Genomic DNA, 25,925 nt, shown 5'->3' with positions numbered 1-25,925 from the left:
CAACATCCAGAACGTTGTTTACACTGTTTATTTTTCTCATATTTTTTATATTCAGAGTTAATTATATTGTTTACACTGTTTATTTTTCTTATATTTTTAATTTATATTCAGAGTTAATTATATTGTTTTCACTGTTTATTTTTCAAATTTCTAAATGTTATTGTATTTTATTGCAGATATTTATGTCTTTTTATTATTACCCTGCCCATATCTGTACCTCCCCTCCCCCTCCCTGCTGCTATGATGCCCGAATTTCCACAAGGGATCAATAAAGGATTATCTTATCTTAACAAATCAAATGTATTTGTAAAGCCCAAAATCACAAGGTAATGTCCCCATGGGCTGTACAAGTCTTCTTTGAACAAGTCAAGAAGAAACATCACAATAAATCAAGAAGAAAAAAAAACCCATAAAATTAAAATATGCGACACTCCCAGACTTTCCCCAATGAAGATGAGGAAAAACTCACTAAAAACCTAGCAATAGGAAAAAGCACCACAGGCGATGTGGAGGAGAGAAACCTCAGATGGGCTGTAATTAGCTTATCTTACCGTATGTTATCTTATCGTGTGCTTCCCCCTGCAGCAGCAGAGTCAAATCAGGAGGAAGCTGTTCGAGGCATCCCACTCGCTGCGGTCCATGATGTTCGGTCAGGACCGCTACCGGAGGCGCTACTGGGTGCTGCCGCAGTGCGGGGGGGTCTTCGTCGAGGGCGTGCAGAGCAGCGAAGGTGAGACTCGCCACTTAAATTAACGCATCTGAACTCTTCATTTAGTTTCCGGTCATCAGTGTAGTCGATTCTTTAGTTCACTAGGTATTTTAGATTAGATTAGATTAAAATGTATTGTCACCATGCGGGTACAGAATAGTACAGTACAGCTCAATACATACAATTGTTAAGGGGATGCAGACCAGAGAAAGACTTTCGTCTTGTTTACATCAGGGTCCCCCATTTTCAATTCATCATAACATATATGACACACACGACATACAGATAGACTGTACTGCTACATCTATACGTTTATGACATACCAGATTTGCAAATACTTTCATTTCATTTCATTTCAGAGTTTTTATTTGCCACATGGAATCATACAATCAGAGGTTCTTCATTACACAATCATAAATAACATTCCATGGACAAAAGGAGCAGGAAGAAGAATAAATCTTATAGTTACCTGCCCCTTATTCCTAATACAGTACTGTTTGTGATACAAAAAGTGTCCAGAAAAAGAGTGTATATACATTTGACGTAGAAACTGTACATTGGAGGAGGCTGGGTTGATGTGATGTCGATTGATATGAATAGCGCGTTACGTTAATAGAGAGATGAAAACAATACGTTATTTATATTGATGTGAGAGATAATACGACGTTAACTGAAAGCTGATGCACGGCGCTTGAGTGACCGGTTAATTCGCGATTTTTTATTGGTTTGTCATGACCAACATGACACAACACAATCCAACATATGTGTAAAGAAACAACATCCAGTTAACGGTATATTTTTTTAATGGTTCGTTACGGCGAAATCAATACTTCCATTTGTATAAATTCGAGGATAGTATTCCTCCGTGCGGCGATAGTAGGGCTAACGCGATTGGGCGCTGAGAGGCCAATCAACCGAACGCGGAAGGACAGAGGCCAATCAGGGCGCGCAAACTGAACGGGGAAGGACAACTGCCTTGGGTAAAGTATTCACGTAAAGTACATGTTTGAAGCATGTGCTTTTTCAAAGGCCTCAACTTCCACTGGTGTTGTTAACAAATGGAATCGTTTTCTTCCAATATCGCAAATATCAAAACCCTGGTGCTTTCTGGACGGGCCGAAAGATTGTTACAAATCACATTGTAAAATAATTCAGACTTTTTTATAAACAGTAGAGTAGAAGAGGAGACAGACTAGAGATGTGACGTTGACCATACTGTGTGTCCCAGGGTCCGAGGAGGTGGAGAGGAGCGTGAAGGAGGAGCGGCCTGACGAGGAGGAGGAGGAGGAGAAGCCACCGCCCCCCAGCCCGGGCCCGAGCACCGACGGAGACGCGGCCACGCCGGAGAGCCAGCGCGGCCAGGACACCCTCAACCTGTTCCTGCAGAAGCCAGGCTCCTTCTCCAAGCTCAGCACCCTGCTGGAGGTGGCCAAGATGTCCCCGGACTCGGAGAGCAGCGGCTATCCCGTCAAAGCCCACGCCGCCGCGTCCCCCCCCTCCTCCTGTCCCAGCTCTCAGACCACATTACCCAGCAGCCCCTCCCCCTACTCCTCCCCCGCGTGCTCGGCGGCCAGGCCGGAGGCGTCCCCCGTGCCCACGTCATTCCCCGGCGCCGCCCCCTACCTCGGCCCGGCCGTGGTGCCTAGCGACCAGCTGTTCCGGGTCCTGACGGAGAAGACGGGCCACTGGTTCAGCCTGCTGCCCCGCTCGCCGTGCGACGAGGCCTCCGTCACCTCCGGCTCCTCTTCCTCCCAGTCCTCCACCGCCACCAGGCCCCCGTCCTGCCTGTCGCCTGGTCCCCTGACAGCCAGCCCCGGCCTGCCTGCCGGGATCAATAACCTGCCCTTGTCTGCTCTTCAGGTTGGTGGATAATGCTGTCGCTGTCTCCCATCTCTTTATGGATTATGTTATGCTATGGGAAAAAAACACCATTCGATTAGATTCAAATGTATTGTCATCATGCAGCACAAGTACAGACAGTACAAGTCATACTGGTCTGCAGTGGAACTAGTAAGAGTAGGTAAGGGATATATACAGATATAGATATAGTATCTACAGATATGTAAAAAGGATTATATGCAGGTATGTACAGACATATGTGGATATATATACATATATGGTAAGAATATATATATATATATATATATATATATATATATATATATATATATATATATATATATATATACAGCATTATTGTACATGCTATCATACAGAGTTATATGGGTTATATACAGGTGTGTAAGTAGGTATATAGATGGATTATATGCAGGTATATATATATATATAATGTATATGTATGTATGGTATATACAGCACTATTGTACATGCTATCATACAGAGTTATATGGGTAGACTATAGTATGAGGTAGGTAGTTGATTGATATGATTATTATTACAGTGTAGGGCAGTTGTGGGCAATGAAAGCAGTAGGTAGGTATAAATTGAGTCAGAGTCGGTACAGTATGGGTAACAGAGCCTAGGGTGTAGGCAAAAACGATGTATTGTGACATCAGTCAGGCCTACTTATCAGGTCTACTTATAAGACGTTAGTCAAGGTGCGGCTGGGTAGCGCAGTTGACTTGCGGAGTTGACACTGCGGAGACTCTGGGATCAAATCCAGCTGTCAGCGGTACCTCCGGCTTGGTCAGTCGTCCCTACTAACACAATTGGCAGTGTTAGCGGGTGGGAAGCCGGTGGGGTTTGTGTCCTGGTCGTTGTAAACTGCGACTCCTACTGGTCGGTCGGGGTGCCTGTTCAGCAGGGAGGGGATCTGGGGGAGATGGCGTGGACCTCTGCACGCGTTACGTTCCCCCAGTGAAACTCCTCGCTGTCGGGTGAAAAGAAGCGGCTGGCGACTCCACATGTATCGGAGGAGGCATGTGGTAGTTCTACACCCTCCCCAGGCCGACAGTGGGGTTATGCGCGCAATGACCAGGAAGGGAATTGGCATAACGACTAAATTGGGATGGGTGAAAAAATACAGAAAGCCCCCAACAAATAATTATTTTTTTTATTTATTTTTTTTATCCACCTTTTCTCCCATTTTCAATATTTTTTTCTCCCATCCCAATTTCGTATCATCCAATTCAACCCTCCCCTATCTCGAACGCTGTTTCATGCCTCCCACAAGCCGGCTGTAATGTGGACGAAGCCATACATTGCACGAGTCCCCTCCGGTACTCAAGGTAGCAGCTGTCGCATCTTTTCACCTGCACAGCGCGATCTTTCAGCGTCAGGGGTCTGCGCTTTGGAGAGACGCCGCCCCCGTCGCGTGAATATTAAAGGCAACCAACTTGTGTTCAGCGTTTCTCTGATTGGCCACACGGCCACGTGACCGCCCTAGCACACACCCTTCGCGGCAGAGAGAGACGCGGCAGAGAGTGACCGCGCATGAGGCTCCCCCAGGTGCTCTTGAGAGGTGCTCGAGAGGTGCTCGTTGGTTAATGCCTCGTTGTGTTTTGTATGGGCGTAAATACATGTTAAGATATTCAAAATCGTCACAGCAGTATAGTTTGTTTATACTTCAGAAGTGATGTACAGTGACGAGTGAATCAGGTAGTTGGTTGTTAAAAACGCGAAATAACATAATAACGTTACAGTTTCTAGTTCAGTCAGCAGCCTCGCGAAATAACATTATACATTATGCTCCGCGAAATAACATTATACATTATGCTCCGCGCTTCAATTACCGTAATTCCTCTAATAGTAACCCCTATTTGTTTCAACTGTAGCGGATACCAGGCTTGTATTAGGAGGAGGCATGTATAAGAGAGAGGCCTATATTTCTAATTTTCACACAGATCATAATGAATAAATCAACATTTTGTGTCAGTTTGAACCCAGTAAAATGTACTGGGTTCATTTATTGAAACCAAGTACTGTATGAAATACGGTAGTAAACAGTGCAATTACAGGTGGTCAAAAAAGGTAAAATAAAGTAAAATAGTGCAATCACAATACTGGTATAATAATAATAATAACTTTGTTTTATACAATTCTGAGGTAGGCTTACTCTCTTGGTAAACATTAACACCATACCATTATATGGTATTTACTGCACAGCCAGGCCAGCATATAACAACAATAACAAAATATATTGCCTATGGTAAATCCGTTGAGGGAAATACCGTAATTCCTCTAATATACATGAAACCCGGCTTGTATTAGGAGGCCGGCTTATAATTTCTTAGCTCAACAGCGCACCCGGTCATTAATAGAGACCCGGTTTTTAATTGAATACCGGTTACTATTAGAGGAATTACGGTATACATTATGCTCCACGCTTCATTCATTCATTTCATAATCAGTCAGCAGCCTGCGTCCTCCACTGATGCAGCCTCCACTGATGGATTTCATTTGGGACCGCTGCCGCTTCCTCCACTGATGGATTTCATTTGGGACGGCTACCGCTTGCCTGCCGCGTTCGCGGCAATAGGGGGCGCGGGGTCGCGGCCAATCAGAGAAAAGCTGAACACAAGTTGGTTGCCTTTAATATTCACGCGCCCCCGTCGCTTCCTGATTCTACTGCGCAGGCGCACCAACCGACCTGTAGGAGTCGCTGTCCACAACGTCCGATCCCCACCCATCAGTTTCCCACCCCCTAATACTGCCAATGGGTATTAGTACGGACGACCAGCTAAACTGAAAGCAATGTGGAGCGCTGGGATCGAACCCAGTGTCTCCAGCATTGGAGGTGAGCGCCTTGCCCACTGCACCACCTAGCCGCCCACAAATAATAATTTGAAAATAGAAGAATAAGACGTTAGTCATGGTAGCATGTGTTGTTATTCATTCAGTGGGACCAACATAACTCTGTGTGTTTCTGGCTCGGCAGGTGACATCTGGCGTCCCTCAGATGGGGCTTCCGTTTGGAGTGTGGCCCGGGGGGATGCTGAGCCCCCACCTGCCCTTCCTGGGCAGCGCTCTGCCCCCCCTGCTGGCTCTGGCCTATCAGCACACGGAGGGCAGAGGGGGCACCAACAACCCCTTCCTGTTGCCCAGCGGCTCTACCGGCAAGAGTGAGACGCCGGAGCCCCCCGGCGACAAGCCTCCCTCTGCGCTGTCTCCTGCTGTGGAGGTGGCCAAGAACCAGGACTACCCGAGCCCCCTGCCCATCTCCCAGGGTGAGCACAGCACGCCACCAGACCACACACACACCAGGAAAACATGCTAGAATAAGGCCTTGTGTCTATATATAACTAGAAACGCTATATAGTTGTCCTCGATGAGGAGTGTCTGCGTCTGGTAATCCGGAGGTTCCCGGTTCGATTCCCGCTCCTCCCGGGCAGCGTGTCTCAAAGTGTCCTCGAGCAAGACACTTAACCCCTAACCGCTCCCGATGAGCAGGTCGGCACCTTGCATGGTTGCCTCCGCCGTCGGTGTGTGCATGTGTGAGTGAATGGGTAAAATGGGAGGAACAAATTGTAAAGCGATTTGGATAAAAGAGATATATAAATGCACCAGTCTGTCTCCTCCACCACTGATGTGTACCAACTAGAGCTGTCCCCTAAGCCTGTTTTTGGGCTTCGAACTTCGTCAGGGTTTTTCGAACCTTCGTTTTTAATTTAAAAGAAAATAAAAGCAAAAAAAAGTATTCAATTTTTTTTTTTTTTTTTTAATAAATATCATCAAACTAAATCCTCAATTTGAATAAAGTGATTAATCTGATTAAATGATATTTTTTTTTATTAAATCAACTTTCTTTAATGAATATATCAGTTTTAATACTATAATATTAGTGTAGCCTAATTTTTATCTGCAACTGTGAAGAAAAACCCCATTGGTTTAAACAGAATGAATAGACTATATATATATAAAAAAAGAAGAAAAAAAATTTGTATATATATATTTTTTTTTTGGTCCACTTTTTCTCCCATTTTTCTATATTTTTCTCCCATCCCAATTTCGTATCATCCAATTCAACCCTCCCCTGTCACGGACGCTGTTTCTTGCCTCCCACAAGCCGGCTGCAATGTGGACTAAGTCATACATAGCACAAGTCCCCTCCGGTACTTGAGGTAACAGCAGTCGCATCTTTTCACCTGCGCAGCTCGATCTCTCAGTGGCGAGGAGTAACGCGTGGGAGGCTCACGCTGCCCCCGACACTTCCTGATTCTACTGCGCAGGCGCACCAACCGACCTGTAGGAGTCGCTGTCCACAACGCCCGATCCCCACCCATCAGTTTCCCACCCCCTAATACGGCCAATGTGTATTAGTACGGACGACCAGCTAAACTGAAAGCAATGTGGAGCGCTGGGATCGAACAGACAAGCCCAGCGTCTCCGCATTCGTGGCGAGCGCCTTGCCCACTACGCCACGTAGCCGCCTTGTATAAAACATTTTAAATTCTAATGTTGATATAGAATTCGAATGCCAACGTAACGAACGAAGGTCCGAACGTTTTGGCTCAGCCCTAGTACCAACCCAGACAGATGCTGGCTGAAAGGCCCGGGGGATGGGTGTTGATGTGGATGTGTCCTGTTTGTCAGAGATGCTGTGTGGCTGGTGGAGGGTGTCTGACATGGTGGAGCTGGGCTCTCTGGTGAAGGCTCTCCACAGCCGAGGAGCCAGAGAGAAGGTCCTGCAGAAGCAGCTCCAGAAGCACATGGAGTACATCGGTCAGGCCTGCGCCAAGAACAGAGACGGTGAGTCCAGCTGACCTCAGGTCTGTTGGTTAGGATTCAAACTAGTCACACTAGAACAGAGACGGTGAGTCCGCCTGACCTCAGATCTGTTGGTTAGGATTCAAACTAGTCACACTAGAACAGAGACGGTGAGTCCGCCTGACCTCAGATCTGTTGGTTAGGATTCAAACTAGTCACACTAGAACAGAGACGGTGAGTCCGCCTGACCTCAGATCTGTTGGTTAGGATTCAAACTAGTCACACTAGAACAGAGACTGTGAGTCCGCCTGACCTCAGATCTGTTGGTTAGGATTCAAACTAGTCACACTAGAACAGAGACGGTGAGTCCGCCTGACCTCAGATTTGTTGGTTAGGATTCAAACTAGTCATACTAGAACAGAGACGGTGAGTCCGCCTGACCTCAGATCTGTTGGTTAGGATTCAAACTAGTCACACTAGAACAGAGACGGTGAGTCCGCCTGACCTCAGATCTGTTGGTTAGGATTCAAACTAGTCATACTAGAACAGAGACTGTGAGTCCGCCTGACTTCAGATCTGTTGGTTAGGATTCAAACTAGTCATACTAGAACAGAGACGGTGAGTCCGCCTGACTTCAGATCTGTTGGTTAGGATTCAAACTAGTCATACTAGAACAGAGACTGTGAGTCCGCCTGACCTCAGATCTGTTGGTTGGGATTCAAACTAGTCACACTAGAACAGAGACTGTGAGTCCGCCTGACCTCAGATCTGTTGGTTGGGATTCAAACTAGTCACACTAGAGGTACAGAAATCTCCTGTGAATTAGTTATCTTTGTGTGTATTAATGTGTGTGTGTGTGTGTGTGTGTGTGTGTGTGTGTGTGTGTGTGTGTGTGTGTGTGTGTGTGTGTGTGTGTGTGTGTGTGTGTGTGTGTGTGTGTGTGTGTGTGTGTGTGTGTGTGTGTGTGTGTGTGTGTGTGTGTGTGTGTAGTGGCGGTGATAGACGTGGCAGAGCTGCTGGAGCAGCAGGTGAGCGAGGAGCTGGTGGAGAGCTGGTCCGTGGAGGAACAGGCCATGGAGGTGGACATCAGCCTCCTGCAGCAGGTGGAGGAGCTGGAGGGGAAAGTGACCTCCGCCAGCCTGCAGGTCAAGGTACCGTAGTGACCCCCCAATGGCCCCTATGCAGGTCAAGGTACCGTAGTGACCCCCCAATGGCCCCTGTGCAGGTCAAGGTACCGTAGTGACCCCCCAATGGCCCCTATGCAGGTCAAGGTACCGTAGTGACCCCCCAATGGCCCCTGTGCAGGTCAAGGTACCGTAGTGACCCCCCAATGGCCCCTGTGCAGGTCAAGGTACCGTAGTGACCCCCCACTGGCCCCTGTGCAGGTCAAGGTACCGTAGTGACCCCCCAATGGCCCCTGTGCAGGTCAAGGTACTGTAGTGACCCCCCAATGGCCCCCGTGCAGGTCAAGGTACCGTAGTGACCCCCCAATGGCCCCTGTGCAGGTCAAGGTACCGTAGTGACCCCCCAATGGCCCCCGTGCAGGTCAAGGTACCGTAGTGACCCCCCACTGGCCCCCGTGCAGGTCAAGGTACCGTAGTGACCCCCCACTGGCCCCTGTGCAGGTCAAGGTACCGTAGTGACCCCCCACTGGCCCCCGTGCAGGTCAAGGTACCGTAGTGACCCCCCACTGGCCCCCGTGCAGGTCAAGGTACCGTAGTGACCCCCCAATGGCCCCCGTGCAGGTCAAGGTACCGTAGTGACCCCCCACTGGCCCCCGTGCAGGTCAAGGTACCGTACTGACCCCCCACTGGCCCCGTGCAGGTCAAGGTACCGTACTGACCCCCCACTGGCCCCCGTGCAGGTCAAGGTACCGTAGTGACCCCCCACTGGCCCCTGTGCAGGTCAAGGTACCGTTGTGACCCCCCAATGGCCCCTGTGCAGGTCAAGGTACCGTACTGACCCCCCAATGGCCCCCGTGCAGGTCAAGGTACCGTAGTGACCCCCCAATGGCCCCCGTGCAGGTCAAGGTACCGTACTGACCCCCCAATGGCCCCCGTGCTCCTTCAGGTCTCCTTTCATACTGGATTCATGAGTTTGACACAGTTTAGTTTATACAGTGCAGTCAGGATGTGTGGATGTGGAATGTTTATTTATACATCATGGTACACACACTAAAGGGTCCTTCCCACCTCCTCCAGCCAAGTCTAGCAGCACGGCTGCATTCAATTAATTTCTGATGTAGGAAAAGAAGTACGACGCCAGGTACTGCAGACGCTCCTGTGCATTGGAAATGAGTTTAATGCAGCCATGCTGCTACAATTGGCTGGAGGCGGTGGGAAGGACCCTTTAGTGCGTGTACTGCACCATTTTTAAATAGAGGTATGAGATTAAACACATCCTGACTGCACTGTAAATTCAAACTAGTCAATGTGTCAAACATACATAATGGGGACAGAGTGGGGACTTGAAGGGGACTTGGCTGCTAGTCTCCATGTGGCCCTATTGGCACAGACCTGGGCGTGTGATCTGTGGAAACCACCGTAAACACCTCACGTAGGATCTGCCTTTCAAGTTATGCCTTTTCAAAACGTTAGCTAGTCTACATGTATTACCAGGAACGCCTGCCACTGAAGCGAAATAATCCTGTGACTCGCGCTGAGTTCCCTTCTCTGCCGCCTCTCCCCCAGGGCTGGATGCACCCCGAGCCCCAGTCCGACCGGGAGGACCTGGTGTACCACGAGCACAAGCCCGTCTCATCCCCGGTGGCCCCGGCGGAGAGGCACCGGGACGGGGAGGCCGGCCCGGAAGAGCAGCAGCATGCCGGTGGAGTGTCCCGGCACCCCAACAACCCCCTAGATATAGCGGTCGCCAGGCTGGCGGAGCTGGAGAGGAACATCGAGCGAAGGTACCTGCAGAGCCCGTTAAGTACCACCATTCAGATCAGGCTGGATGATGTGGGAACGGTCACTGTAGCGGCTCCATCCTGTAGTGCTGGAGGCCATGGGTAGGTTCATTACCATTCTCTAGACACCTCTCCATGTGCTTCCTCTGCTTCACCGGGTGTCCCTCCCTCTCTCTCTCTCTCTCCCCCTTTCTCTCTTCTCACCTGTCGCCCTCTCTCCCCCCTCTCTCTGTCCCTCTCTCTCTCCCTCTCTCCCTTTCTCACTTGTCTTCCCGTCTCTCTCTGTCTCTCTCTCTCCCTCTCTCTCTCTGTCTCTCTCTCTCTCCCTCTCTCACCTCTCTCCCTCTCCCTTTCTCACTTGTCTTCCCGTCTCTCTCTGTCTCTCTCACGCTCTCTCTCCCTCTCTCTCTCCCCCCCTCTCTCCTGTGTGTCAGCATCATGCTCACGGTGCTTCTTCCCACTGAGGCGCCTCTCCGTGTCTGTGTCTCTTCACGGGAAGCGGTCTGTAATCTCTGCATGGTGCATCGCGTGGCTACACTGTATTATGTGACCTCGTCGACGCTCCACAGTGACCTTTGAACCCTACGAGGCATGTGGTATCACCTGGGGGCTATGCATCTTTCAAATCTGGCTGCGTCTATGCCTTCTACAACGCTGTTCGGTTTCCGGGTTCCTCTGATTGGCCACTAAGCCCACGTGACCCTACGCTAGCACGCCCCCCTTATCGCCGCCAGTTTGCGCGACAAGCCCCTTCAATGACAGAGCTCTCATATTTGCGAATGCATAAACTATATCTTAAATTATGGCTATGTGTCTAATATGGCCGTCGCTTATCAATGACTTGTTTTGTTTACATCAGGGTGAACGCTGTTGCATTCGCAAATATGAGAGCTCTGTCAATTGATAAGCGACGGCCATATTAGACACATAGCCATAATTTAAGATATAGCTCTCATATTTGCGAATGCAACAGCGTTCACCCTGATGTAAACAAAACAAGTCATTGATAAGCGACGGCCATATTAGACACATAGCCATAATTTAAGATATAGTTTATGCATTCGCAAATATGAGAGCTCGGTCATTGGAGTGGGTGGTGGCAGCGTAACAGCGTTCACCCTGATGTAAAGTAGCGATTTTTTATTGGTTTGTCATAACAAACCAATTACATAATCCAACATATGTGTAAAGAAACAACATAGCTGCGTATTGCTGGCTCTCATATTTGCGAATGCAACAGCGTTCACCCTGATGTAAACAAAACAAGTCCGATTTTTTATTGGTTTGTCATGACAAACCAATTACATAATCCAACATATGTGTAAAGAAACAACATAGCTGCATATTGCTGGCTCTCATATTTGCGAATGCAACAGCGTTCACCCTGATGTAAACAAAACAAGTCATTGATAAGCGACGGCCATATTAGACACATTTTAAGATATAGTTTATGCATTCGCAAATATGAGAGCTCTGTCATTGAAGGGGCTTATCGCGCGAACTGGTGGCGATAAGGGGGGCGTGCTAGCGTAGGGTCACATGGGCTTAGTGGCCAATCAGAGGAACCCGGAAACCGAACAGCGTTGTAGAAGGCATAGACGCAATCTGGCTGCTCAAAACACCAAACAACTCTTGCACCTTTTTTGTCGTTGTTGCTTTCTGTGCACTTTCTGTCGTTTCGTTATTATTTAATGTGATATGACTTACTGTGCGGTTCCACTGACTGTTTGTTGTTGTCAATGTTGTGTGTCCTCCAGGGGTGAGGAGGAGCTGGCCCCAGGCATGAGGCTCTGGCGTAAGGCCATCTGTGAGGTCCGCAGCGCCGCCCAGCTATGTCTCTGCATGCAGCAGCTGCAGAAGTCCATCGCCTGGGAGCGCTCCATCATGAAAGTGGTCAGTCATCTCCTTAACACTTTGAGTGCCAGGGACGCGTGTTGTCGTTAGTTCATGCCGCCAGTTGAGTGCCACCAACGCTATATAGCGTTTGTTTGTCGTATTTTTTTTTATTAGCGATTTTAATTCATATTTCATCAATCGAGCCTCATGCTAGTGTTGCATACTCTCTCTGAGCTCAATTGGGAAAATACCACCCCCTATCGTCTCTCCCTGTGTAACTGCACCCCATTGGTTTAGACTGATGGGGGGGGGGGGGGTCTAGCCTCCGCATGTTACTTCTCCGGCGAGGCATCTGAAGAGACCCAAGTGATTCGCCGAGCCGGAAAACGCATGGAATACATTACCCAACGCTGAATCAATAAACGCGATCGATATTTGGAATGGCGATCAGGAATTGGAATAATCTTTTTGGATAACATCTGATCTCAGGTAAGCAATTTATTTTACCAGTCTTGGGGTAATCGGATCTATTTTTACCTATATATCAGCGTGTGCCCCATGTGTGTGTGTGTGCTCGCTGATCAGGAAATGAGACAATATATTTTTCAGATCGCTTCTATAGCGTGCATAAGTACACATATACTATCGATAATCTAGCATTTATTTGAAAACAATTCATAAATAGGCCGATACAACGTTTTTTGTGTATGCCAGAATATTCCAGTAAAGGGCGTTTATCACGGAATCTATATATTTTCCTGAAAAACGAGGGCTTTTCAAAATGCTATAAAACTGAAATGAACCGATAAAAAAAACAATCCGTCTCGACAATGTTGACTGCAAACAAGTCATTTAAACAAGTCATAATTTAAGACAGAGATTATGCGTTCACAACGCTATCATTGAAGTGGGTGGTGGCATTCAACCATGCTTTACCATGTTAACAAGTGGCACTGATAGTGTTAAGACCGAGTATTTACACCTTACAGCGTTTAACTCATTGGACACCACCGCTTAAGTGCACGAGAGGGCGCTAGAGCGCCACCGCTTTAATCAATGGGAGGACTGGGAGATTTGCGAGTGCTTAAAATATATCTTAAATTATGGCTATGGGTCTAATACACTCGTCGATTATCAGTGAGTTGCTTGCAGTCAACATGTACAAAATGGGATTGTTTTTTCATCTGTACATTTCCTTTTCATACCGTTTTGAAAATACGAGTATAGTTTTGGTGATTTCTAGTAATTCCAGAGAAAGACGCGATAATAGCCCTATAGAATACACAAAACACGTTGTCATTTTTCGGCTGATTATCGAATCTTCCTGAAATCAATGCTAGATCATCATTATTGTCCTTCCTCGTGCATACATGAAATGGCCCTCGTAGCGCAGCCCCCCCCCCCCCGCACCTCCTGCACCCAATGGAAAAATGCCACACATACACACACAGATACAGCATCGATCGGGTAGAAATACATATCAGATCAACGATCAAATTTATATATAATGTTCTTACCAGGGCGGCTACGTGGCGTAGTGGGCAAGGCGCTCGCCACGAATGACGGAGACGCTGGGCTTGCCTGTTCGAGCCCAGCGCTCCACATTGCTTTCAGTTTAGCTGGTCGTTCATACTAATACACATTGGCCGTATTAGGGGGTGGGAAACTGATGGGTGGGGATCGGGCGTCGTGGACAGCGACTCCTACAGGTCGGTTGGTGCGCCTGCGCAGTAGAATCAGGAAGTGTCGAGGGCAGCGTGAGCCTCCCACGCGTTACTCCTCGCCACTGAGAGATCGAGCTGCGCAGGTGAAAAGATGCGACTGCTGTTACCTCAAGTACCGGAGGGGACTTGTGCTATGTATGACTTAGTCCACATTGCAGCCGGCTTGTGGGAGGCAAGAAACAGCGTTCGTGACAGGGGAGGGTTGAATTGGATGATACGAAATTGGGATGGGAGAAAATATAGAAAAATGGGAGAAAAAGTGGATGGATCGCAGATGTATCGTTGAAACAGGTTACCTCGCCTGATTATTTAAACCACGCCTGCATGGCTTGGATCGTCCCAGAAAAAAAAACTATACCATTCCCAGTGGAGTGCAATACCAGCCGGAAGGCGTAGGGGGCGGTATTTGCCCTTTTGCGAGCTCAGACCCATTCCCAACGATAACATCAGGCTGGATGGATGAAAATTAATGGATATCGCTAATAAAAGAAATAACGATTAAAACACGACTATACTCGTAATTGGCGCTGAACGGTCGGCGAGTTAACCCGACTATCATCGGGTCTGGCGTCCAATGAGTTAAGATGCACAGACGTGTTGTGAACATAGCCGTCCTGTATGGTAGCATGTGCAATAAAGCTGTATATACCGTATATTTAATCTTACCGTATATATATATATATATATATATATATATATATATATATTAGTGCTGTCAGGCGATTAAAAAAATTAATCTAATTAATTACAGGATTTGTAATTAATTAATCTAATTAATCGCATTTTAATCGCATAACCATTTTATGCCTGATATTCTATATTCTATAATCATATTTCAAATTGCATGTGTCCGGATGGCAGAATTCAGTACTGTATCTACAAAACCTTCTGTTTAATCATCTTCCATCTATTAATTTGCTTAGATTTTTCAGGTCTGGTCAATTTGAGCATGGTGTTATTCACAGTCAAAGATAACAAAAAAAATATTGATATTCTCATTTGGTTCATTACAATTTACTCAAAATAAAATGTTCATTCAATCAATCACAGCGCAGATTGAGTGATTGAATGAAAATGTTATTAACAGATTGCAGAATGGGTACAATACAGTACGGCTCAATACACACAATTGTTAAGGGGATGCAGATCAGAGAAAGACTTTCGTCTTGTTTACATCAGGGTCCCCCATTTTCAATTCATAATGAATTGTAAGTAAGGGTGCAACTTGCACTGTGCAATCCATTCTTTGTGGATCTAGCCCACAGTATTTCTGACACTGGGAATACATTCCCTGAGATTCATAGATGTCCCTAGAATCAGATACCAAGAACATGCAAATGGACCATATTAAAAAAAAATCTGTAAATGTGTATTCTACATTATTATGGAATGAATGAGATACAAAAAAAATATTATAAAAAAAAAGAAAAAAAAAAAAAAAATGTAATTAATTTTGAGTTAATTTTCATAACGCGATAATTTGCTGTGTAATTAATTAATCTAATTAACGCGATAAACTGACAGCCCTAATATATATATAGATATTCATATCTGTCTGTACATACCTGCATATAGTCCTTTTTACATATCTGTAGATATTATATATATATCTGTACATATCCCTTACCTACTCTTACTAGTTATACTGCTGGCCAGTATGACTTACTAGCATAGTGTCTTTATACCTGTATCACTGTACATATTAATACTACAACTCTGTACATCTTATTAGCACTATTACTCAGTAGTACTAATTTATATATTTTATACCCAGTTTAATCACCTGTACATTGTATATCACTGTTGCACTTTACTGTTACATTGTCTCTGGCTGGATGCCCAACCTCTTGGTGTTGTACTGTACCTGTGCGTGACGATGTGTCTCCTCCACCAGTACTGCCAGCTCTGTCATAAAGGAGACAATGAGGATCTGCTGCTGCTGTGTGACGGCTGTGATAGAGGCTGCCATACCTACTGCCATAAACCCCGGATCACCACCATCCCTGACGGAGACTGGTTCTGTCCCGCCTGCATCGCCAAGGTACCCGCTGATGCCCTCTGCTGCTCTGGGTCTTTACACTCGGGCTGTGTGACTCGAAGCACTATTGGGAGAATGGGTTTGGTTGTAGCTGTTGTCTATTTAACCTTTTAAGCCCGGTCGGTACCGGGCCGAGAACTATTTCACGTCACAAGTAGATTAATATAGTCCGTAATAAGCGATGCTGTGCTTCCTGTTCAAATCTAGCCAAGAGTAAAGACCCTAACTCTATCAAAACAGCAGTCTGAGTGTGATGCCTGTCTCTCTCAGCCTGTCTGTCCTCTCAGCCTGTCTGTCCTCTCAGCCTGTCTGTCCTCTCAGCCTGTCTGTCCTCTCAGCGTGTCTGTCCTCTCAGCCTGTCTGTCCTCTCAGCGTGTCTGTCCTCTCAGCCTGTCTGTCCTCTCAGCCTGTCTGTCCTCTCAGCCTGTCTGTCCTCTCAGCCTGTCTGTCCTCTCAGCGTGTCTGTCCTCTCAGCCTGTCTGTCCTCTCAGCTTGTCTGTCCTCTCAGCCTGTCTGTCCTCTCAGCGTGTCTGTCCTCTCAGCGTGTCTGTCCTCTCAGCCTGTCTGTCCTCTCAGCGTGTCTGTCCTCTCAGCGTGTCTGTCCTCTCAGCCTGTCTGTCCTCTCAGCGTGTCTGTCCTCTCAGCCTGTCTGTCCTCTCAGCGTGTCTGTCCTCTCAGCTTGTCTGTCCTCTCAGCCTGTCTGTCCCCTCAGCGTGTCTGTCCCCTCAGCCTGTGTCCCCTCAGCTTGTCTGTCCCCTCAGCCTGTCTGTCCTCTCAGCCTGTCTGTCCTCTCAGCCTGTCTGTTCTCTCAGCCTGTCTGTCCTCTCAGCCTGTCTGTCCTCTCAGCCTGTGTCCCCTCAGCGTGTCTGTCCTCTCAGCCTGTCTGTCCTCTCAGCGTGTCTGTCCTCTCAGCCTGTCTGTCCTCTCAGCCTGTCTGTCCTCTCAGCTTGTCTGTCCTCTCAGCGTGTCTGTCCTCTCAGCCTGTCTGTTCTCTCAGCCTGTCTGTCCTCTCAGCCTGTCTGTCCTCTCAGCGTGTCTGTCCTCTCAGCGTGTCTGTCCTCTCAGCCTGTCTGTCCTCTCAGCGTGTCTGTCCTCTCAGCCTGTCTGTCCTCTCAGCCTGTCTGTCCTCTCAGCCTGTCTGTCCTCTCAGCCTGTCTGTCCTCTCAGCCTGTCTGTCCCCTCAGCCTGTCTGTCCTCTCAGCCTGTCTGTCCTCTCAGCCTGTCTGTCCTCTCAGCGTGTCTGTCCCCTCAGCGTGTCTGTCCTCTCAGCCTGTGTCCCCTCAGCCTGTCTGTCCTCTCAGCCTGTCTGTCCTCTCAGCCTGTCTGTCCTCTCAGCGTGTCTGTCCCCTCAACCTGTCTGTCCTCTCAACCTGTCTGTCCCCTCAGCCTGTCTGTCCTCTCAGCCTGTCTGTCCTCTCAGCCTGTCTGTCCTCTCAGCGTGTCTGTCTGTCCCCTCAGCCTGTCTGTCCTCTCAGCCTGTCTGTCCTCTCAGCCTGTCTGTCCTCTCAGCCTGTCTGTCCTCTCAGCGTGTCTGTCCTCTCAGCCTGTCTGTCCTCTCAGCCTGTCTGTCCTCTCAGCGTGTCTGTCCTCTCAGCCTGTCTGTCCTCTCAGCCTGTCTGTCCTCTCAGCCTGTCTGTCCTCTCAGCCTGTCTGTTCTCTCAGCCTGTCTGTCCTCTCAGCCTGTCTGTCCTCTCAGCCTGTCTGTCCTCTCAGCCTGTCTGTCCCCTCAGCCTGTCTGTCCTCTCAGCCTGTCTGTCCTCTCAGCCTGTCTGTCCCCTCAGCCTGTCTGTCCTCTCAGCCTGTCTGTCCTCTCAGCTTGTCTGTCCTCTCAGCGTGTCTGTCCTCTCAGCCTGTCTGTCCTCTCAGCCTGTCTGTCCCCTCAGCCTGTCTGTCCTCTCAGCCTGTCTGTCCTCTCAGCCTGTCTGTCCTCTCAGCGTGTCTGTCCTCTCAGCCTGTCTGTCCTCTCAGCTTGTCTGTCCTCTCAGCGTGTCTGTCCTCTCAGCCTGTCTGTCCTCTCAGCCTGTCTGTCCTCTCAGCCTGTCTGTCCTCTCAGCGTGTCTGTCCTCTCAGCCTGTCTGTCCTCTCAGCGTGTCTGTCCTCTCAGCCTGTCTGTCCTCTCAGCCTGTCTGTCCTCTCAGCGTGTCTGTCCTCTCAGCCTGTCTGTCCTCTCAGCCTGTCTGTCCTCTCAGCCTGTCTGTCTCCTCCGTCCTGCAGGCGAGCGGTCAGTGTCCCCGGGGGAAGAAGCAGCAGAGCCGGGCGGCGGGGGGGAGGAGAGGGGAGGTGAAGCGCAGCAGGAAGCTGTCCGCGGCGGGGGAGGAGGTCTCGGAGGACGAGGCCGCCGGCAGCGCCTGTAGCACGCCAAAGAAGACCACCAAGGAGCCCAAGAGGAGGAGAGGAGAGGAGAGCCCTCCCAGCATGCAGCAGGAGGGCCAGCAGGAGAGCCCCGCCCCCTTCCTGAAGAAAGCCAAGACCGCCAAGGACAACAACACCAGAGACCTGGTGCTGTGCAGGTAGGCCTTAAAACTACAGTAACAACTTCACAAAGAAACGTCCACTTTCTTCACTATGGAGCACAGATCCATTACTTTACTGAACAGAATTGAACCATTACTTGGGGCAGGACTCAGGACTGCCTTTAAAAAAAAGAAAAATTAAAAGAAAATTGTATTATGTTTTTGGTAGATTTTTATTTGTTTGTTCTACCGGGCAGTCCGGTAGAGGGAGAGAGAGAGGAAGAACGGGAGACAGAGTGGGGGGAAGACATTCTGCAAAGGACGCCGGGTCCGGGAATCGAACCCGGGTCGGCCGCTTCGCGACGCAGCGCGTTACATGGGTCGCCACTTGGGTGCCCAGGACTGTCTTTTTATTAAAAAGAAATGTGTTTATAAAATGTTAATTTATTTGGAAGCCATCTTGACCCTTCCCATCCATTCATGATCTGTGGGATTGTCAACGAGGCGTTTACATAATATCCCATAATATCCAGGATGCTTTGGTATCCCGTCTGTGTTGCTGGTGCATGTAAATACCATATCATTCATAATAACAAGGAAAAGCTCATATCACAACATTAACATTAACACAGAGTGGCTCAGAACTCAGGAGGTAGAGCGGTCATCTGGTAATCACATGGTGATTACACTTGACCCCTAGATGCTCCTGATGAGCAGGTTGGCACCGCCGTCGGTGTGTGAATGTGTGAGTGAAAGGGTAAAAATGTGAGGAAGCGCTTTGGATAAAAGAGATATATAAATGCAGTGCATTAAGAAACATGAATATGTTAGCTGGGATATCATGTCAATATTAGCCGCGACACCTTCTCCTGTTTATTGGTGGGTGGGTTTTGCAGTCTGTGGGGTTTAATGTCCATGTTAATGCTTGCAATATTATGTTTACTCATGTATATGGCCTCATTGGTAATAATGAGGATATTAAAATGCATACTGTACAAACACCATATCCAGGACATATCTAGGTTGGTCATTTCCCCCGTCCTAGCTTCCCTGCACTGGCTCTGGTCCCTCCATTATTTTTTGTTGTCTATTCTGTTGTTTTAGCTAATTTCAATGTTTTATTCTTTTCTTCAAATGTTTCCCTTTACTGTATTTTTATTGATGTTATGTATTACTGTTGTAAAGCACTCTGTGCACTCGTGCTATAAATACAGTTTTACTTCCTTCCTTGTTCTGTGCAGAGTTCTGCTGGCGGAGCTGGAGGGTCACCAGGACGGATGGCCCTTCCTCAACCCCGTCAACCACAAGGCCGTCCCTGGATACAAGAAGGTCATCAGGAAGCCCATGGACTTCGCCACCATCAGAGACAAGCTGCTAACCAACCTGTACGTTCAGAGTGACTGTGTCACCCTTTCACTACCACACTACAGAAGGTTTACCTTTCACTGCCACACTACAGAAGGTTTACCTTTCACTACCACACTACAGAAGGTTTACCTTTCACTACCACACTACAGAAGGTTTACCTTTCACTACCACACTACAGAAGGTTAACCTTTCACTACCACACTACAGAAGGTTAACCTTTCACTACCACACTACAGAAGGTTAACCTTTCACTACCACACTACAGAAGGTTAACCTTTCACTACCACACTACAGAAGGTTAACCTTTCACTACCACACTACAGAAGGTTAACCGTCTGTAGTGTGTTAGTGAAAGGGTTAACCTTCTGTAGTGTGGTAGTGAAAGGGTTAACCCTTTGTAGTGTGGTAGTGAAAGGGTTAAGACCATAGGACTGATTTTAGCTCCAAATGAAAATAAACCTCATATCAACACTAGCTCAGTAAAGGGATACTTTTATCTGGATGAAGCTCTATGTAAATATGCACCTCCAAACCACAGGAGGCAGTGTTGCTGTTAGCCATTCATTTATACCACTTTCTCTGCTACCAGTCAGTGTAAAAGAAGTGGAACTGTGCATCATAAAAGTAGAGTAGATTAGATTCAAATGTATTGTCATTATACAGCTATGCAGCACATTGAAGTATAAAGACACTATAGTAAGTCATACTGGCCAGCAGTGTAACTAGTAAGAGTAGGTAAGGGATATGTACAGGTATAGATATAGTATCTACAGTGTACAGATATATATATATATATACATACTAATATATTTCAATTCAGTTGCTCCCTGCTGGAAGAGAGGTTAACGCACAACAACTCACACGGAAGATAAAGCATAACAGCAAACAGCAGAGAGCACTGAGAAGTAATCCCTCATAGGGGATGTAACTTAAGAGTACAACACTAGAGTAGCTGTATACAATACAGAGTAGAACCTTACTTAGAGTACAGCACTAGAGTAGCTGTATACAATACAGAGTAGAACCTTACTTGCAGATACAGCAGTGACAACCTTTACAGAGTGTGTGAATGGGGAAGTATTTAAATAGACCATCAAATCAATGCATCAGCTAAGCTCACATGACGTAGAGTGTCCTGCCAGGACCTGCTTGAATACCGGTATATAGGGTGATTACTTGTTTAAGGTAGGTAGTGTTACTTGTTTAAGGTAGGTAGTGTTACTTGTTTAAGGTAGGTAGTGTTACCGGTACTTGTTTAAGGTAGGTAGTGTTACTTGTTTAAGGTAGGTAGTGTTACTTGTTTAAGGTAGGTAGTGTTACTTGTTTAAGGTAGGTAGTGTTACTTGTTGAAGGTAGGTAGTGTACTTGTTTAAGGTAGGTAGTGTACTTGTTTAAGGTAGGTAGTGTTACTTGTTTAAGGTAGGTAGTGTTACTTGTTTAAGGTAGGTAGTGTACTTGTTGAAGGTAGGTAGTGTTACTTGTTTAAGGTAGGTAGTCTTACTTGTTTAAGGTAGGTAGTGTTACTTGTTTAAGGTAGGTAGTGTACTTGTTGAAGGTAGGTAGTGTTACTTATTTAAGGTAGGTAGTGTTACTTGTTTAAGGTAGGTAGTGTTACTTGTTTAAGGTAGGTAGTGTTACTTGTTTAAGGTAGGCAGTGTTACTTGTTTAAGGTAGGCAGTGTTACTTGTTTAAGGTAGGTAGTGTTACTTGTTTAAGGTAGGTAGTGTTACTTGTTGAAGGTAGGTAGTGTTACTTGTTTAAGGTAGGTAGTGTTACTTGTTTAAGGTAGGCAGTGTTACTTGTTTAAGGTAGGCAGTGTTACTTGTTTAAGGTAGGTAGTGTTACTTGTTTAAGGTAGGTAGTGTTACTTGTTTAAGGTAGGCAGTGTTACTTGTTTAAGGTAGGTAGTGTTACTTGTTGAAGGTAGGTAGTGTTACTTGTTGAAGGTAGGTAGTGTTACTTGTTTAAGGTAGGTAGTGTTACTTGTTTAAGGTAGGTAGTGTTACTTGTTTAAGGTAGGTAGTGTTACTTGTTTAAGGTAGGTAGTGTTACTTGTTTAAGGTAGGTAGTGTTACTTGTTTAAGGTAGGTAGTGTTACTTGTTTAAGGTAGGTAGTGTTACTTGTTGAAGGTAGGTAGTGTTACTTGTTTAAGGTAGGTAGTGTTACTTGTTTAAGGTAGGCAGTGTTACTTGTTTAAGGTAGGTAGTGTTACTTGTTTAAGGTAGGTAGTGTTACTTGTTTAAGGTAGGTAGTGTTACTTGTTTAAGGTAGGTAGTGTTACTTGTTTAAGGTAGGTAGTGTTACTTGTTGAAGCCCCTTCACAGCGTGGCTACAGTGTGTATGTTAACCCTTTCTCTGCCACGCTTATATCCATCCTTGTAGCCAGTCTGCCAGCTCTATTTGTCTATGGAGATGTTCACCTACTTTGCAGGGCTATAACTTTTTAAATTGTATTGCTAAATTGACATTACTATGGCCCATCGATTAGCTATCGTTCAGGATGTAGGAACGTTTTACTTTTTCATTCACACATTCATACAAAAATACGGTATAGAGTATAAATGTTTTTATCGTTTTCTGCAGTATTTCATAGAACGTGAGTTATAGCCATAAATGCATATATTAGATCATCAAATGCAGTTTGATACCAATTGACGCCAGATTAAAAATTTCAACTGTACAAGGTCCCAGACATTATGACTCATCATGCGCGGTTGACCGGAGGGGGGGGGGGGGTCGTTTATAAGTCCGTGGCTGACGTTCATTCATGTAGTATGGGTGATATATAGATCAGAGCAGTTTGTATTGAAAATGGTAAACAAACAGGCTGAAACTCACCCCAGTCTCCTCGTAGCGTTGGGTGATGAGCGTGGAGCAAAAAGATTGCTATTATGGGATGTTGATCTATGCGATCCATTTCCAGGTTGTATAATACTATATACGTCCAAATAATGTTGTTTATTGAGTTATGGCAACGGATCGCTATCCAGTGTGTCAAGATGGAGTCCCGCGAGCGATAGCGAGTGGCCGGACAGAATAGGGAGACACACCGGCGTCACAATTATCGACATCCGGTTGCAACTCGCCGATCGGCCACCAGGTGGCGGTATTGAAGCATTGGAGAGTTGAGCGGAGATCTACAGCACCAATCAAGGATCCGTAGGTGAAATATGAATACCATGACAGAAATTTGAAATATTGATCTCAAAGACGCTGTAAAACGTCATTGGCAGATTACGCATGGCGAGGAATGACGTGGTAACACGTCATTGGCGAGAAAAGGGTTAATGTTAAGAACAGGTCTTCATGTTGCAGGTTAGGGTTAGGGTTACGTAAGGGATAATGTATAGCTACGAGGTCATTGTCGCAAAATAATTGACAGACACGGAGTTTAGAATACATGGCTAACTTACTAACAATATACCTAATTCATTTTACACCATCGACAAGACGAGATCAAATGCAGACGCAGTTGTTCTGTGGCTCTGTCAGCCCAAATAAAGTTATTATTATCGCCGGCAGCCGGCAGGTGTGTCTGATTGCACTGATGCAGTGTGTGTCAGTGGGCTTGATTGCTCCAGCTGCGAACAGCGGTCATTATTGCTCTGTTGCACTGATGCAGTGTGTGTCAGTGGGCTTGATTGCTCCAGCTGCGAACAGCGGTCATTATTGCTCGGTTGCCCCTGGCAGCGGTCCGTTATCGAGTAATAACGGACCGCTGCCGAGCGCTATTGACCAATCACAATCGAGCATTTCGGCGAATGTTAAAACGCCATGTAATAAAGTATGTTAATGTTAAGAACAGGTCTTCATGTTGCAGGTACCTGAACCTGGAGACGTTCATCATCGATGTCAACCTGGTTTTTGACAACTGTGAGAAGTTCAACGAAGACAACTCTGACATCGGCCGGGCCGGACACAGCATGAGGAGGTTCTTCGAGAGGCGCTGGACTGAGCTGCTGAGGACGGCGTTCTGAGGACGGCGTTCTGAGGACCGCCTCACTTAAAGGGCCGTACCACTCTTTTTGACCCGCGTTCCTTATTTTTTCATGATCTTTTACTAAAAGATTCCTAAGTTATTTTCTGCTGATTCACCAAGTGCCGGAGGCTTCCATTGTATCTGGAAATGGGTCTTAAAGGCCACATGAACCCAGGAAGGTCACCGCAGCCGACTAGAACAGCATGATAACATCTGAGCTTCCACTTTCCTGAAAGGTAGCTCTATTGTGTCTTCCTCAGATACTGTATTACATCACAATGATACTGTACTACATCACAATGGCAACACCTTTCAGAAAACAAGTGACTCATAAGATGCTATCATGGCATGTTAGTCAGAATGTGGTGACCTTCCTCAGTCGATGTTGTGTTTAAGGCATGTGTTCAGATACACTAGAAGTCAACAGCGGGGATGAATTAGTCAGAAAATAACAGAAATTATTCATTAACAGTAAAATATTATGAAAAAACAAGGGTGTCTTGATTTTTGTATCAAGATAAGAATGACTTGGAACCACATGTCAGAACCACGGGTACAGTCACTTAGGTTCCACGTTCTACTCATAGAACCTGACTCTTGATTCTAGTGTCGAAGGCCCTCTTTTCACCGGCGACACTAAATTTAAAGAAGAAATAATAATAAAAAGAACACAATTGTACAGTACGTCTAGATATTTCCATCACGATGTATGATGTCATGTCAGAAAGGCACCTGCTGTAGCCGCCCTCCATGCCAGAGCCGCCGAGTGCTTCTAAGTGCAATACCGCTTCCTGTATTAAACTGCACTGACTTAATAACCATCTATGTTAGAACTCGGAACAGAGAATTTCCACTGTGTATAATAACTCTTTGATTTTCTTCTTTTTTTTATTTCGTCAATATTCGAGTGAATGTATTTAATTTTGTCTATTATTTATGTTGAAATGGTCCAGTCTTCATTTTCTAAGAAAAAAGAGGAAATAGCTCAATTGCTTTTAAAAAAAATAAAGAATTCTAAATAATGTTTTATCAACCGTAAAACAAGCCAATAATTAAAAAATAAACAACTGTTTACACAGCTGTGCCTCCAGGCTGCCAGTGGACTCGTACAGTAATACTGTTGAGCTGCGTTTGTGAATAAAATAATGTGTTTCCTTGCTAACTTGTAAAAGAAAAAAACTAAACAAACAAAAAGAAAAAACAGGGGCGTCATCGACATATATGTATATACTGTCCATTTATATTGAGTCTTATTTGTAATATGTATAATTGTGTACATACAATACAGTCTTGTTACATATATCGGTTATGCCTTAGAATGACTAGTGTTTAATTTCCGTGTTAAAGGTCACGTCCTGTATCTTCTCTACACACCGGGCCTCCCTCAGGTCCTCACCGGGCCTCCCTTAGGTCCTCACTGGGCCTCCCTCAGGTCCTCAGGTGGTGCCCGTTCCCTCTCCGAGACGTGCAGAGGACGTCATTTCAATAGTTCTGTTTTGTGCTATTTTCCATGTGTGTACTATATGTGTGTACTGCACAATATACTGTAGGAAAGTCCCCTTATACAAGACATAAAAAGCATCCTACGTGTGTCACGTTCTGGACATCATGGATACGATGCTCCCCGGCGCCCCCTTCAGGTCGTCTCGCTAGAGGACACACAGAGGACAACGGAGGATATAAACATTAGGGACCACGTGTCTCTGAACCTTGCTGTGTGTGACGATCTGCTGGTGGAGTCTAGAGCAGGTTTTTTTTTTTTTTTTTTTTAATCCCAAGTCAAAAGCACTTGAAGTAATTTTATTTATGAATATTGTGAAGAAGAAAAAAAAAGGGTAGCGATTTCTTTTGTAGGAGCGTTATTTTTAACGTGTGTGTGTGTGTGGCACGGATCTAATAAAAAAAAACAAGTTTTCACCCGCATTTTGTTTTCACTCTCGACCCGTCATAAGTACATAGTTACAGTGCATCCGGAAAGTATTCATACCCCTTCACTTGTTCCACATTTTGTTATGTTACAGCCTTATTACAAAATGTATTACATTTTTTCTTTTCCTCAAAGTTCTACACACAATACCCCATAAGGACAAAATTAAATAAATGTATTAGAAATAAAAGAATATATCACATGTACAACTATTCACACCCTTTGCTATGACACTCAGAAATTGTGCTCGGGTCCATCCTGTTTCCTCTGATCATCCTTGAAATGTTTCTACAACTTTATTGGAGTCTACCTGTGGTCAATTCAATTGGTTGGACATGATTTGTAAAGGCACACCTGTCTATATAATGTCCCATGTCAG

The 25,925-nt window shown here is 46.2% G+C and overlaps 1 protein-coding gene across 4 annotated transcripts in view; it reads left to right on the top strand.

Annotated features, from left to right (window-relative positions):
- LOC311224417 (bromodomain adjacent to zinc finger domain protein 2B-like) overlaps nt 1-25,516 on the top strand; it is a 283,540-nt gene extending 258,024 nt beyond the window's left edge. For all 4 annotated transcript variants that reach the window (XM_084309389.1, XM_084309390.1, XM_084309391.1 and 1 more), the window contains 11 exons: nt 586-730; nt 1,938-2,569; nt 5,547-5,835; nt 7,202-7,357; nt 8,306-8,466; nt 10,006-10,322; nt 11,978-12,113; nt 15,675-15,821; nt 18,033-18,328; nt 19,513-19,656; nt 23,461-25,516. In XM_084309389.1, the coding sequence (XP_084165515.1) occupies nt 586-730; nt 1,938-2,569; nt 5,547-5,835; nt 7,202-7,357; nt 8,306-8,466; nt 10,006-10,322; nt 11,978-12,113; nt 15,675-15,821; nt 18,033-18,328; nt 19,513-19,656; nt 23,461-23,617 (2,580 nt within the window). In that variant the 3' untranslated portion in view covers nt 23,618-25,516. The remainder of the gene's footprint in view (nt 1-585; nt 731-1,937; nt 2,570-5,546; nt 5,836-7,201; nt 7,358-8,305; nt 8,467-10,005; nt 10,323-11,977; nt 12,114-15,674; nt 15,822-18,032; nt 18,329-19,512; nt 19,657-23,460) is intronic.
- The last annotated feature ends 409 nt before the right edge of the window (nt 25,517-25,925 follow it).

The sequence above is a fragment of the Notolepis coatsorum genome, assembly GCF_963971535.1.
Source record: "Notolepis coatsorum genome assembly, chromosome: 3".
Taxonomy (NCBI): Eukaryota; Metazoa; Chordata; class Actinopteri; order Aulopiformes; family Paralepididae; genus Notolepis; species Notolepis coatsorum.
Note: the sequence above shows the minus strand (reverse complement) of the source record. Positions and strands in the feature narration are given on the sequence as shown.